The following is a 14,346-nucleotide window of genomic DNA, read 5'->3' as shown; positions in this document are numbered from 1 at the left end:
GAGGAACCAACCAGGTTCCCTGCTTGCGGCTACAAATGCCGACACAGGAGGGCGCCCAGCACGCCACGCTCCTCAGAGCAGGAGGATCCGCAAGGGCTGGCATCGGCTCACACAAGGGGGACGGGGGCCCCACCACTACTCTCCGGCGTCGGCTCACACGAGGGAGACCGAGGACCCCACGGCTACTCTGCACCTCCATGGTGGTTCTCTTTCCATCAACTCCATCCATCCCAGCAGAGACACCACCCCCATTCTTCTGCCTTGGCCGCTGCCCCCCATCCCTACCTCTGGCCCTAGGAATGACCTGACCTCCTCAGCACCCACTCTGTCCTTCCATTTCTAGGTGACACACACACCAGGAGTCCTCCAACCACAGCACCTCCTTCCTGAGCATGGTTTTTTTTGTTTTTGTTTTTGTTTTTGAGACAGAATCTCACTCTTTCACCAGGCTGGAATACAGCAGAGCACTCTCGGCTCACTGCAACCTTCGCCTCCCAGGTTCAAGCAATTCTCCTGCACTCAGCCTCCCAAATAGCTGGGATTACAGGAGGGTGCCACCACGCCCAGCTAATTTTTATATTTTTAGTAGAGATAGGGTTTCACCATGTTGGCCAAGATGGTCTCGAACTCCTGACCTCAGGTGATCTGCCCGTCTCGGCCTCGCAAAGTGCTAGGATTACAGGTGTGAGCCACCACGCCCGGGTTTTTTTTTCTTTTTTTTTTTTTTCTTTTGAGACAGAGTCTTATTCTGTTGCCCAGGCTGGCGTGCAGTGGCGCGATCTCAGCTCATTGCAGCCTCCGCCTCCTAGATTCAAGCAATTCTCCTGCCTCAGCCTTCTGAGTAGCTGGGACTACAAGAGAGCACTACCACACCCGGCTAATTTTTGTAGTTTTAGTAGAGATGGGGTTTCACCATGTTGGCCAGGCTGGTCTCAAAACTCCTGACCTCAGGACCACCCACCTCGACCTTCCAAAGTGCTGGGATGACAGGCGTGAGCCACCGCGCCCAGCCTGAGCAGGTTACTTTGAGTCATCCACTACTTAGATGGACTTCAACAACTGGCCCTTTTCTTCAAGGAAGGTACCATGGGTACCATGTTACCTGAGCTCTCTGAGGTAGGAGAACCCTGCCTGTGACCTTCATCCCCATGGGCCCACTCAGGCACCACAACATGGGCCACCTGCTCCCTTCCGGCTGCAGACGCAATGCACTGGCCCCTGGAGACCCCTCCTCGCCCTGGCTCCTCTCTCCTCTGTCCCTGGCTCCTGCAGCAGGTGCTCAGTTCAGGAAATGCCCCACTTCATCAATCTGCACGCGCTTCAGGGGTGGCCCTGTCTTGCATTCCACTCACGCACAGACACCCACCAAGCACCTACTAGGGACCTGGTACTGTTCAAGATGCTGGGTATACAGCGGCCACCGCAGTGGACAAAAACCTCAGAGCCCAGGAAGGAAAAAACAGGCAAGCAACAACCCTGGGGGCAGGACAAGAGGGAAGGCCAGGGGGCCATGGCCCTGAGGCAGAATCCACTGGACCTTCTGGCTGACTCCGATCCCCAGTCCACCCTCCGTCTCCTGCACCAGCGTCCTCTGGTTATTCAAGCCGCCTTCCTTCCATCTTGGACACCCTGTTTTCAGGGCACCCACCACATGCTCTGCCACCTGTGACTGAATGGCCTGAGGAGCAACAGTGCCTTCAGGCCCTGCACCTGCTCCCCCGGTTCTCCGGTTCTGCTCTTGTCCATCCTACTGCGGGGTTACCCATCTCTGAGCTCTTGTGCTTCTGAATAGCTGTCTTCTCGGGACTGTGCTGCGGTCTCCCTGCCAGGCGGGCTCCTCCTTGCCTCACGGCTGACAAGAGGCTGCCTCATTCTCTATTGTGGGACATCCTCCTTGTCTTGCAGCTGACAGAAGGCTGCTTCATTCTCTGTTAGGGGGCGTCCTGTGTGGTGTGGGGTGCAGCACCCTGGTCTCTACCCACTCTAACAACCAAAAATGCCCCAAGACATGGCCCAGTGCCCTCACAAAGCCAATGAGGCCCAGCTAAGATGCCGGGTCTAGGCCTGTTTCTCTCATGCCTTCCCACCACCTTCTCTCCGGTTCTCACTGTGTAGTCTGCGTGGATGTCCACCCAATCTCCTGTGGTCTGAGGCCCAGCTCAGCTGGGTGGCACCATGTGGGCAGGGCGTCAGTTTCCCAACTCCACAGGGTATCCTGGAACACGCCGGTGGGGACCCTGCCTGTGGCACAGATACCCCAGGGCTGCTTTAAGCTCTTCCAGACCTGGTGACTCAGCCCCACAAGGCTTCTCTCCAAATTAACAAGGGACGGAAAAGATGGCCAAGGGCACTTTGGTGTGGTGCTCAGCTTCTCCACATGAAGCCCTTTGGAAAGGGCACGAGGAGGAATTGCCCTGAGATGCGTCGTTCTACCCGGTGACCTGTGGGGCTGAAGCCTCTCCTTGGTTTGGCCAGCAGGGTTTGGGCATTCTTCTTTGATTTGTTTTGAATCTCAGTGGTACTGGAGAGGGAAAATCTGACTGCACTTTACTTGAAATCTAAACTTGTAATTCTCTTTTTGTTTTGGAGACAGGATCTCGCTCTGTTGCCCAGGCTGGAGAGCAGTGGCATGAACACAGCTCACTGTAGCCTTGACCTCCTGGGCTCAAGCAATCCTCCTGCCTCAGCCTACCAAGTAGCTGGGACGACAGGAGCACACCACCACACCTGGCTAATTTTTTTAAACTGTTTGTAGGGATGGGATCTCCCTATGTTGTCCAGGCTGGTCTTGAACTCCTGGGCTCAAGTGATTCTTCCACCTTGGCCTCCCACAGTGCTGGGATTAGAGGCATGAGCCACCACGCCCAGCCTAAACTTGTAATTCTGGATCCGACCTCAGGCTACATCTCATCTCCCATAAGACGGGGAGAGTAAAACATTTCCTAGGTTAAGCAGCTCCACATTTGATGCATTGGGCATGAAAGCAGCACATCTTCGGCAGGAGCCCGGCACATACCCGGCTACAAGGACCTTAGGGATCTCCCCGGCAAAGGCCTCGGCCATCTCCCGGCTGCCCACGCTGGCGATGCAGTGCAGGGCCAGGCCCATGAAGGTGGGGTTGCGGCTGGCCAGGTCATTCTTGATGGCGTTGTTGATCAGGCGGATCAGCTCACTGTTCGAGTTCACCAACACAGAGATGAAAAGGTAGCCCTGCATTCCAAAAGACAGGAGAAGAGAAACCTCGTGACAATCCAACTCTGCCTGTGGCCCCGAGTCACCCAACAAGCAGTGACACACAGACGCAGAAGCAGCCCCAGCACCACCCATGCACCCAGGGCACTGCTGTGGGAGCTGCGGCTCTCAGGACTCGGCAAACGTCTGTTCCGGTGGAACCGGGATGCCTCCGCTACGATGCTCTCATGCCGCAGCGTTCCTGTGGGGCACATCTGACTAGGATGCCATGAGCCAGACGCCAACAGGAACCGGACCCCCCAGTCCCACTCACTCCACTGTGGGCCACGCGTCTGAGTGTTCCGGGCATCACACTATCCTCGACTTAAGATAGGAGGGAACCTTCACTGACAGGCTGATTTTAGCTACAGTGATTTCCAGAAACCCAGCTGCCTGTTCCCTCCCACTCTTTAATCTGCCTGTGTCACAGCCTCACGCCGCCCCGACCCCCCACCCCCACCGACCCAGGGCAAACCCCAGTCCCGTGTCACTGTCACTTCTTCCCAGCCATCCTCACAGGTCACACCCTCCCCACCCAGGGGGAAACAGTGGTTTTCTCCAGACCCAATCCATCACTGACCACCCAGGTTAAAGATGTGCCCAGCCTCCCACAGCTCCCAGGAAGATGCCACCAGGGAGCTCCCGACCTTCCAAACACTACTGCCCCTTCAGCCCTGCTCTCACAGCCCAGGCCACTGCCAGGCACCACCTGCTCTGCTCGCCCTGCTCCTCCCGCCCTCAGCCCCCCAATTAACTTCCCCTCCCTCCAGCCTCAGCTCAACACACCCACCCCCACTCCCTCTCTCAAATCCTTTCAAATTCTATGTCTGTGGAGCCATGTGACACCCATCTCCCCCAGGACAACGGCAGGGCCCAAGTTCTGGTCCCTGTGCCTCTGTCCTCGAGGCTAATCCCCGATGTCCCCCAACACTACTTGGTGCACCACAGGCACTCCACAAATGCTCGTTGAATAAATACCAAAACTTATCAAAACCCCTGAGACATCTAGAGTCTCTCTTAATTTCTCTAAGTTTAATTTTTTGACAAATGGAAGAAAATGTTACTTTATACCACCAGGGAAAACACAAAAATAATGTGACTACAAGAGACTACACAGCTCAACTTGCAGAGCCCATGAAGGTTTCAAAAGCAGAGTGACAGGACACCGTGCATCAGCCCGGCAAGGGCTGGGGAGATGGTGGACCGAACACCCTCCACGGAGTGACAGGACACTGTGCGTGGCTGGGGAGATGGTGGGCCGAGCACCCTCCGCACCAAGACCCAGCCATGTGCATCCAGTGCCTACTGCAGAAACAAAGCGGTCCAAGGGGCCACGGGACGGGTCTACTCAGGACAGTGTGTCAACAAGGCACTGTGGCAGGCAGGCATCCCTCCTCCGGAGGCCGACCTCATGGGCACAGGGCACCAACCACATCAAACGCTGGGTCACATGCACCGCTCTCCAGACCAACCAGGAAGTCTTGGAACTCGCCGGAAGGGAGGTTTCGAAGAAAGGAGGAAGAGAAGGCATGGCCACCTCATCAGGAGAACAGCATGCAGGAGGAGGAACGCTGTGAGGGCATGGGGCTTCCTGAAGAGCACCCAGATTAGGCGGGAAGGGGGCCCTCGAGGTGTTAGCAGCAGGTGCTAACACGGACTGGACATGCATCTCCATCTGCAGCAGACCCACGTGGCTCATGTCAGCTGTGGGTAGAGAAGGAAGCGGCGACCCCACGCGGGCACGGGGCCTCGGTCCTGCCAGGCACAGGCCGTCCTCCACCGCCTCCATCTGCAGCGATACTCACGATCTGCTTTTCCGTGTATCTGTTTGAACTCAGCAGGTTCACAGCCTCCATGTGTCCAAAGTCAATGTCATGACCAAGGAGAAAGATGAAGAGCAACTTGCAGACGTACTTTTTTTTACTATAGCCATCAAGAGCCTTGTCACCTACAGAAAAGGTGGGGAAGAGGTTTTATTCCAGGTGGGCAGAGGCAGGGGAGAGGGGAGAGCAGAGGGCAGTGCAGCAGTACAGCAGGCAGAACGGACAGGCCTCCAGCAGAGGGGTGGCCGGGTCCAGGCAGGTGCAGCTGCAGACACTGCTGAGCATGGACAACCCTTGTAACCTCCTGGTACTCATCAGAATCCAAGTTTTTTATTTCCCTTTCAAAAACAGGCACCAGAACACCTGGCAACAAGAGCTCTGCCCTCCCAGGACAACCCTGGGCAGGTGCAGCCCAGCTGGCCCTCACAGGGCCTCACTCCGACCAGCCAAAATCCCACAGAGGGCCCTGCTGTGATGGAACTTGCAAACCCTGCCTTCAACCATCAAGCTTGTCTTTGAAATCAGTTTATTTATTTGGGCAGATGAACACAGTCTAAATTATCTGCCACTTCACAGCCATTCTAGGGCAAATCAGCTAGTCATGAAAACAAGGCCCACACGCGATGGCCCCTAGGGCTTCTGTTTCTCTGCCTCATCCCAGTTTGCCTGAATCCCTCACAAGGGATCACGGTAGAGCAGGTTCAAAACATGTAACTGGCCGGGCATGGTGGCTCACGCCTGTAATCCCAGCACTTTGGGAAGCCAAGGCAGGTGGATCACTAGGTCAGGAAATCGAAACCACGGTGAAACCCCGTCTCTACTAAAAATACAAAAAATTAGCCGGGCACGGTGGCGGGCACCTGTAGTCCCAGCTACTCAGGAGGCTGAGACAGGAGAATGGCGTGAACCTGGGAGGCGGAGCCTGCCGTGAGCCGAGATCGCGCCACTGCACTCCAGCCTGGGCGACAGAGCGAGACTCCATCTCAAAGAAAAAACAAAAACAAAAACACGTAACTAGCAGAATATAAAATTCCAAAATATAAAACTGGCCCTTAAAGGGCCGTTCTGGGCCGGGCGCGGTGGCTCACGCCTGTAATCCCAGCACTTTGGGAGGCCAAGGCGGGCAGATAACCTGAGGTCAGGAGTTCGAGACCAGCCTCAACATGGAGAAACCCCATCCCTAGTAAAAATACAAAATTAGCCGGGCATGGTGGGGCATGCCTGTAATCCCAGATACTCAGGAGGCTGAGGCAGGAGAACTGCTTGAACCTGGGAGGCGAGGGTTGCAGTGAGCCGAGATCACACCATTGTACTCCAGCCTGGGCAACAAGAGCAAAACTCCGTCTCAAAAAAAAAAGAAAAAGAACATTCTGCATTCCTATCCCACCTGAGAGGTAAGGGAGTGCCCCTCGGAGCCAGTCTCCAGCAGGCTGTGGAGGCGAGCGGGAAAGGTGGCCTTGAGGCCAGGTCTCACGGAGACTCTGCTGCCACAGCGTGAAGGAACGCAGACTGGGAAGACAGCCCAGCCACACCAGCTGCTCTGGCCCCCTTCTTGTGAAGGGCTGGGGCGCTTACACCTCCATGGACAACCTCTCAGGCTGTGTAGAATACAGACCAGCCACTTTCCTGGGGAACGGTGCATCGCCCATCAGCCAGTCAGCTGGACGCTGGACTCCGAGGAGCTCATGAGAAGCCCGTTCCTTGTCAGTAGCAAATTAACATCATTTAACAGACCAGACGATATAAATAAAAGCAGACCCAACCCGGTTCCAGCCTCCCGTCCATGAAGTTCGTTCCTCCCTCCCCTGCCCCGACCCACTTACCTGCTTGCTGCGCCCAAGGGGTCCCAGCAGACACATTCTCCGTGCCCTGTTTGTGCAGGAGAGCACACACAGCTGAGCACGGGCTTCTCAGCAGAGGTCCTCCACTGGGAAGCCCCAGCACCGTGTCTCCTACCCAGCCCAGATTCCATCACCCGCTGGAAGCCGCCTTGGACAACCACAGCCAAAAATACTGCTTGACCTCCTTCTCCCTCCGGAGACTTCCCTGTTACTCACTCAAAGCACCTCTCAAAGGAAAAAAATAACTGACGGGGAGGACCAACAGCCCGACTGGGCTGAGTTTTGTGGGACGGGGACGGGGACAGAGGCAGGGACAGAGGTGGAGACAGGCTCTCTCCCAGAAGAGCTGACCAGGCTCTGCTCCTGCAGGACCCCAGACAAAGAGCTGCTCTAGAGCTCCCAGGTGCTGGGAAACTTAGGCCCATCTTTACAAGCTGAGCCCACTGGACAGTGAGGGCGATGGAGGATCACCTCTGGGTCCCCCAGGGATGTCAGAGAGCACTCTCCTGGGCACACCACCCGATGCATAAGCATCGTGAGGAGGGGCGACGCAAGTCACCAGCGCGAGGAGAAAGCCACAGTGCTCAGTCCCGCTGCTCACGTGGCAGCACGTGGACTCCTGGCTTAACCCAGGGCCACAGGAAACAAGCAGCAATGCTCACTCCACACCCTCACCCATCTCGGTGGAGCAGGTGAGCCCGCCAGCTCCCCTGACAGGTGCCTACTGTGAAGTTTATCCCTCCTGAAAGGACCCAGACTGATACAGTCTTCAAAATGCTAGTTTCAGTACTGGGCTAGAGTTACTTTTTTATTCTAGCAATTTTAAAATGTTGAGTTGAACTTCAACATTCTGAGCTATCAAAGGAGGAGGATAACAGTAATACCTGTCTCCTTGGTTTGTGCAGATCAGAGAGAATGGCTGGGAAACCTCATCCTAAACCGTAAAACGATCACGATTAAGTTTGGGCTCCAGTCTGAAAGATGCAGCCACTTGCTTGTCTTGTGGTCTCAGACATATCCCTTAACCTCTCTGAGCCCAACTTCCTCGGCAGGTTATTACAAAAATGAAACAGCACAGCAGACACAGAGCGTCGGGTCTGGGGCAACATAAGGTCACAACACAGGTTCAGAAGCACCATCTTTCACAGATGATAAAATGTGACAAAATGTCTACCTCAGAATGACTGAAACCTGCCTCTTGTTTTGTTTTTTGGTTTTTTTTTTTTTTTTTTTTTTTTGAGACAGTCTCACTCTGTCACCCAGGCTGGAGTGCAGTGGCGCAATCTTGGCTCACTGCAACCTCCGCCTCCCAGGTTCAAGCGATTCTCGTGCCTCTGCCTCCCGAGTGGCTGGGATTACAGGCACGCACCACCACACCCGGCTAATTTTTGTATTTTTAGTAGAGACAGGGTTTCAACATGTTGGCCAGGCTGGTCTCAAACTCCTAACCTGGTGATCTGCCCACCTCGGCCTCCTAAAGTGCTGGGATTACAGGCATGAGCCACCGCACCTGGCCTGGTATTTTTTTATAACAAAATATCAAGTCGAGTAAGATAAACTGGAGAGTGAGTCAGGAACCAGAACCTCAAGGCTTTCTCTTGACCTGAAAGTTGGGAAGAGGGACAGAGACCTGACTGGTCACCAGCCATCTGGTCACCAGCCAGAGGCACTGCTGGCTCCACTGTCTCCAACCCCCACAGCCTGCATGGGGCTCACACCCTCGGAGGCAGGGTGGGGACTCCTTCCACTTCCTCACCAATGCACACCAGCCCCAACAACAGTGTGTGGTACAAGGCAGTTGCTCAGTTTTTGCCTTTTACATCAATGAATTAATAATCAAGCAAACTAATGGTAAAATGAACAACAGGCTGCCCAACTGAAAGAAAAACTAAAGTGTTCTGTCTTGAGACAAGGTCTCGCTCTGCCACCCAGGCTGGAGTGCAGTGGCGTGACCACGGCTCACTGTGGCCTCAACCTCCTGGGCTCAAGTGATCCTCCCATCTCAGTCTCCCGAGTAGCTGGGACCACAGGCATGTGCCACCACACACGGCTAATTTTTGTACTTTCAGTAGAGATTTTTAGGGTTTCACCATGTTGCCCAGGCTGGTCTTGAACTCCTGAGCTTAAGTGATCTGCCTGCCTCGGCCTCCCAAAGTGCTAAGATTATAGGCATGAGCCACCGCGCCCGGCCTAGTTAGCAAATTAATGTGCACTACCTGGGAAACTCCTGGAGACGATCGATAACAAGAAATGACCAGCCAGGTGCAGTGGCTCTCGCCTGTAATCCCACCATTTTTGGGAGGATTCACTCGAGGTGGGTGAGTTCACCTGCGGCCGTGAATTCGTGATCAGCATGGGAAACATAGCGAGACCCCATCTCTACGACAAGTTTTAAATTTCGCTGGGCATGGTGGTGCACACCTGTAGTCCTAGCCACTCGGAAGGTGGAGGCAGCAGGATCACCTGAGCCCAGGAAGTCAAGGCTGCACTGAGTTAGGATCATGCCACAGCACTCCAGCCTGGGCAACAGAACAAGACCCTGTCTCTTTAAAAAAGAAACTACCGGCCGGGCGCGGTGGCTCAAGCCTGTAATCCCAGCACTTTGGGAGGCCGAGACGGGCAGATCACGAGGTCAGGAGATCGAGACCATCCTGGCTAACACGGTGAAACCCCATCTCTACTAAAAAATACAAAAAACTAGCCGGGCGAGGTGGCGGGCGCCTGTAGTCCCAGCTACTCAGGAGGCTGAGACAGGAGAATGGCCCGAACCCGGGAGGCGGAGCTTGCAGTGAGCTGAGATCCGGCCACTGCACTCCAGCCTGGGCGACAGGGCGAGACTCCGTCTCAAAAAAAAAAAAAAAAAAAAAAGAAACTACCAGTCAGTCTCTACTGTAGAGTGTGAGAACACAACAGTTGTTTTCTAAAGGCTCAAAGACGTGAACAAAGCCACACCCGTGAACATCCCAGGAACTCCCCTGGGCTCCTGCAAGCATGGCAGGTGCACGTAAGCACTGATTTCCTGCCCACGCATCTACAGGCCACCGTCAAGACACCGTCAGATCTGGCCGGGCCTGCTGTCCATGGCTGTGCTCTGGGCCCACGCCACCCAAAGCACGTTCTTGTCATAGCGGAGGTAGGAAGAGCCCAGAGGGGAGACTCCCTTAAAGCTGAGGTTGGGACTGACAGGAACACTTCTGTCCACACACCTTAGGCCACACATCAGATGGTCACACCTAACAACCCTCATTAAAGGATAAAGATCACAGGGAAGCCATCTGGGCCTACAGTTTTCTTCATGGCAAACAAATACGGATTCAACTCTCTGAAGTTCACGGCACTACTGAAGAAACTCCACGGCACTACTGAAGAAACTCCACAGACAGACATGACCACGAGACACAATGCACTGGAGTGACCTACACATCTCCCGCTGTCCTGCCCATTCCATGCTTTCCATCTCCACACTTCCATCTGGGATTATTTCCTTTGGAATTTCCTTTAGCACAGGCCTTCTGGTAGAAAATTCTTTCCATTTCTGTCTTCAGCAGCTATTTTTTAGCTTCATTCTTAAAAGGTATTTTTGTTGGATATCGATTCTTTCCCTAGTTGTAACTTTCCCAACATTTTGAGGTTATGTACAACATCCCCATGTCAAGACCCTGGCTGCAAGTCTGGAAGAGGACTGGCTCGCTGACAGTTCACTCTGCCCTGTGGGTATTACCTCTGGGTGAGGCCTTCAGTTCACTGTGGAAGGCGGTCTCCAGTCTTTGACTATCATCCCTTTAGACAAGGCTCCTCAGCCCTGGCACTACGGACACCCTGGCCGACACCTCTGTTGTGGGGGCCGCTCTATACACTTCGGGTGTTTGACAGCCTCTCACCTCCACCCACGAGTGGACCCACACTCCTAGGGGCCAGGCTCAGTGGCTCATGCCTATAATCCCAGCACTTTGGGAGGCCAAGGCAGACCGATCGCTTGAGCCCATAAGTTTGAAACCAGCCTAGGTAACATGGCAAGACCTCATCTCTACAAAACTTTTTTTACGTGTTAGCCAGGCATGGTGGTGGCGCCTGTGTCCCAGCTACTTGGGAGGCTGAGGTGGAAGGATGACTTGAGCCCAGGGTGTTGAGGCTGCAGTGAGCCGTGATTGCACTGGGCAGCCTGGTCAACAGAGCAAGATCTTGTCTCAATAAATAAACAGCTCAATCAATCGATCAACTGTTTTCAGCAGAAGGGTTGGTCTGAATCAGCAGTGCTCACGCAGCGGCCTCATGCCACACGCAGCTAGTAAGCAAGTGAAAACAGCCAGTCCGAAGTGAGACGCACTCTAGTGTGACACACACAACCAGACCTCAGAGACCTGGTGTAACCAGACCTCAAAGACCTGGTGTAACCAAACCTCAGAGACCTGGTGTAAAATAACTCTGAGACGCACTCTAAGTGTGACACACACAACCAGACCTCAGAGACCTGGTGTGAAATAACTCTGAGACGCACTCTAAGTGTGACACACACAACCAGACCTCAGAGACCTGGTGTGAAATAACTCTGAGACGCACTCTAGTGTGACACACACAACCAGACCTCAGAGACCTGGTGTGAAATAACTCTGAGACGCACTCTAAGTGTGACACACACAACCAGACCTCAGAGACCTGGTGTGAAATAACTCTGAGACGCACTCTAAGTGTGACACACACAACCAGACCTCAGAGACCTGGTGTGAAATAACTCTGAGACGCACTCTAAGTGTGACACACACAACCAGACCTCAGAGACCTGGTGTGAAATAACTCTGAGACGCACTCTAGTGTGACACACACAACCAGACCTCAGAGACCTGGTGTGAAATAACTCTGAGACGCACTCTAAGTGTGACACACACAACCAGACCTCAAAGACCTGGTGTAAAACAACTCGGTACCTTGTTTTTTTAATTTTTTTTTTCTGGGACGGGGTCTCACTTTGTCACCCAGGTTGGCACGATCTGGGTCGCTGCAACCTCTGCCTCCCGGGTTCAAGCAATTCTCCTGCCTCAGCCTCCCGAGTAGCTGGGATTACACGCGCCCGCCACCACGCCCGGCTAAGTCCTGTATTTTTAATAGACATGGGGTTTCGCCATGTTGGTCAGGCTGGTCTCAAACTCCTGACCTCAAGTGATCCAGCCACCTCAGCCTCCCAAAGGGCTGGGATTACAGGTGTGAGCCACCATGACGGCCAGTTTTTTTCAATTGATTACAACAACATTTTAGATATACTGAACTAAATAAAATATATGATTAATTTCATTTGCTCCTTTTTACTTTTTTCCAATGAGGCTGCCGGAACATTTAGACCTAGGAGTGTGACTGAGACTCTCTTGCTAAATTGGAGAGCACAGTTCTAAGTCACCCCATCTACCCACAGCTGGCAGGGCAGGCCTCAGCCAGCACATTTCTTACGGACAAGGAGTAGATTTTCTTCTGTGTCTGCTGTCACCACCCAGGGTACGCGCACGCTCAACAAAAGGCAACATGTCACTGTGTAGGAGGGGCCACCTTCCCTATCTAGGACAGCCAGATAGGCATGAAGTCTCCTTTAGTCCCAAAATATTTATACAGAGTTTGTAAAAAAAAATTTCTCTTTTTTGAGACAGAGCCTTGCTCTGTCTCCCAGGCTGGAGTGCAGTGGCACAATCTCGGCTCACTGCAACCTCCGCCTCACCAGTTCAAGCGATTCTCCTGCCTCAGCCTCCCAAGTAGCTGGGACTATAGGCATGCGCCACCACACCCAGCTAACCTTTGTATCTTTAGTAAAGATGGAGTTTCACCATGTTGGCCAGGCTGGTCTTGAACTCCCGACCTCAAGCGACCCACCCACCTCGGCCTCCTAAAGTGCTGGGATTACAGGCGTGAGCCCATGCTCGGCTCCCTTTTTTTTTTTTTTTTTTTTGAGACGGAGTTTTGCTTTTGTAACCCAGGCTGGAGTGCAACGGTGCGATCTCAGCTCACTGCAACCTCCTCCTCCCGCATTCAAGCAATTCTCCTGCCTCAGGAGTAGCTGGGATTACAGGCACATGCCACCATGACCAGCTAAATTTTTTTGTATTTTTAGCAGAGATGGGGTTTTACCATGTTGGTCAGGCTGGTTTTGAACTCCTGACCTCAAGTGATCCACCCGCCTCAGCCTCCCAAAATGCTGGGATTACAGGCGTGAAGCCACCACACCTGGCCAGAGAGTTTGTAAATTTAACAGCCTAACAAAGTCTTTAAAGTTATACCTCAACAAATTAGATTATTATTCTGAAACCTATAAAAATCTCCCATTTAAATTTAATCTTTAGCATTCTAAAGGCCATGAACCCTTTTCACAAAAACAAAATGGATTAACATTGGCTGGGCGCTGGTTTCTTTTCAAGCAATTTCTATGTATTTCCTCATTTCCTCACAATGAGCAGACACAGATCCCGTTCAATGAAGGCCCAGTGGTGCCAAGAGTAAAGGCCGGCTGGCAGGGGCTGGCTTTGTCAGGATCAGGCTCTCCACGCGGAGAGCCACGGCTGAGCGAGAGGGTGCCAGGGTGCAGCCCTTTCAACCCAGTGCCACCGCCTCCAGCTGGCAATCTGGGCTCCCGAGCTCCCTGATGGGCAGGTGGTGGCGACTCTGTCAGACCCACATCTCCTTCTGCTTCTGCCCTTTACTTTTCACTGGTGTCACTCTCCAATAAATCTTCTGTACACAGCCCATTTCAGAGTCCGCATCCTGGAGAACCCAATTTGAGATCACTGGTTTCCCCATTTTACATTTGAGAACAACGTAACAATGTGCACACCAGGCATGGTGGCTCATGCCTGAAATCCCAGCACTTTGGGAGGCCAAAGTGGGCGAATCACCTGAGGTCAGGAATTCGAGACCAGCCTGACCAACACAGAGAAACCCCGTCTCTACTTAAAGTACAAAAATCAGCCAGGCCAGGCACAGTGGCTCACTCCTGTAATCCCAGCGCTTTGGGAGGCAGAGACAGGTGGATCACTTGAGGTCAGGAGTTCAAGATCAGCTTGACCAACATGGAGAAACCCCATCTCTACTAGAAGTACAAAAATCAGCCAGGCCAGGCACAGTAGTGTCTCACGCCTGTAATCCCAGCACTTTGGGAGGGCAAGGTGCGCAGATCACTTGAGGTCGGGAGTTCAAGACCAGCCTGGCCAATATGGAGAAACCCTGTCTCTACTAAATAAAATTACAGGTGTGTGGTGCCACACACCTGTAATCCCAGCTACTTGGAAGGCTGAGGCAGGAGAATCGCTTGAACCTGGAAGACAGAGGTTGAGGTGAGCCAAGATCGTGCCACTGCACTCCACACTGGGCGACACAGCAAGACTCCATCTCAAAAAAGAAAAAAGAAACTACTGGATATCCATTCTCCATTCTCAAGCCCTCAAAAGCACCCATCCCATGAAACTCCAGGAGTC

General features: G+C 53.3%; 1 protein-coding gene across 2 annotated transcripts in view; it reads right to left on the bottom strand.

Annotated features, from left to right (window-relative positions):
• AP2A2 (adaptor related protein complex 2 subunit alpha 2) overlaps window positions 1–14,346 on the bottom strand; it is an 86,903-nt gene that overhangs the window by 36,899 nt on the left and 35,658 nt on the right. For both annotated transcript variants that reach the window (XM_015113299.3, XM_015113300.3), the window contains exons 3-4: window positions 5,037–5,179; window positions 3,017–3,210 (exon numbers count right to left, since the gene is read on the bottom strand). In XM_015113299.3, the coding sequence (XP_014968785.1) occupies window positions 3,017–3,210; window positions 5,037–5,179 (337 nt within the window). The remainder of the gene's footprint in view (window positions 1–3,016; window positions 3,211–5,036; window positions 5,180–14,346) is intronic.

The sequence above is a fragment of the Macaca mulatta genome, chromosome 14, assembly GCF_049350105.2.
Source record: "Macaca mulatta isolate MMU2019108-1 chromosome 14, T2T-MMU8v2.0, whole genome shotgun sequence".
In the NCBI taxonomy this organism is placed as follows: Eukaryota; Metazoa; Chordata; class Mammalia; order Primates; family Cercopithecidae; genus Macaca; species Macaca mulatta.
Note: the sequence above shows the minus strand (reverse complement) of the source record. Positions and strands in the feature narration are given on the sequence as shown.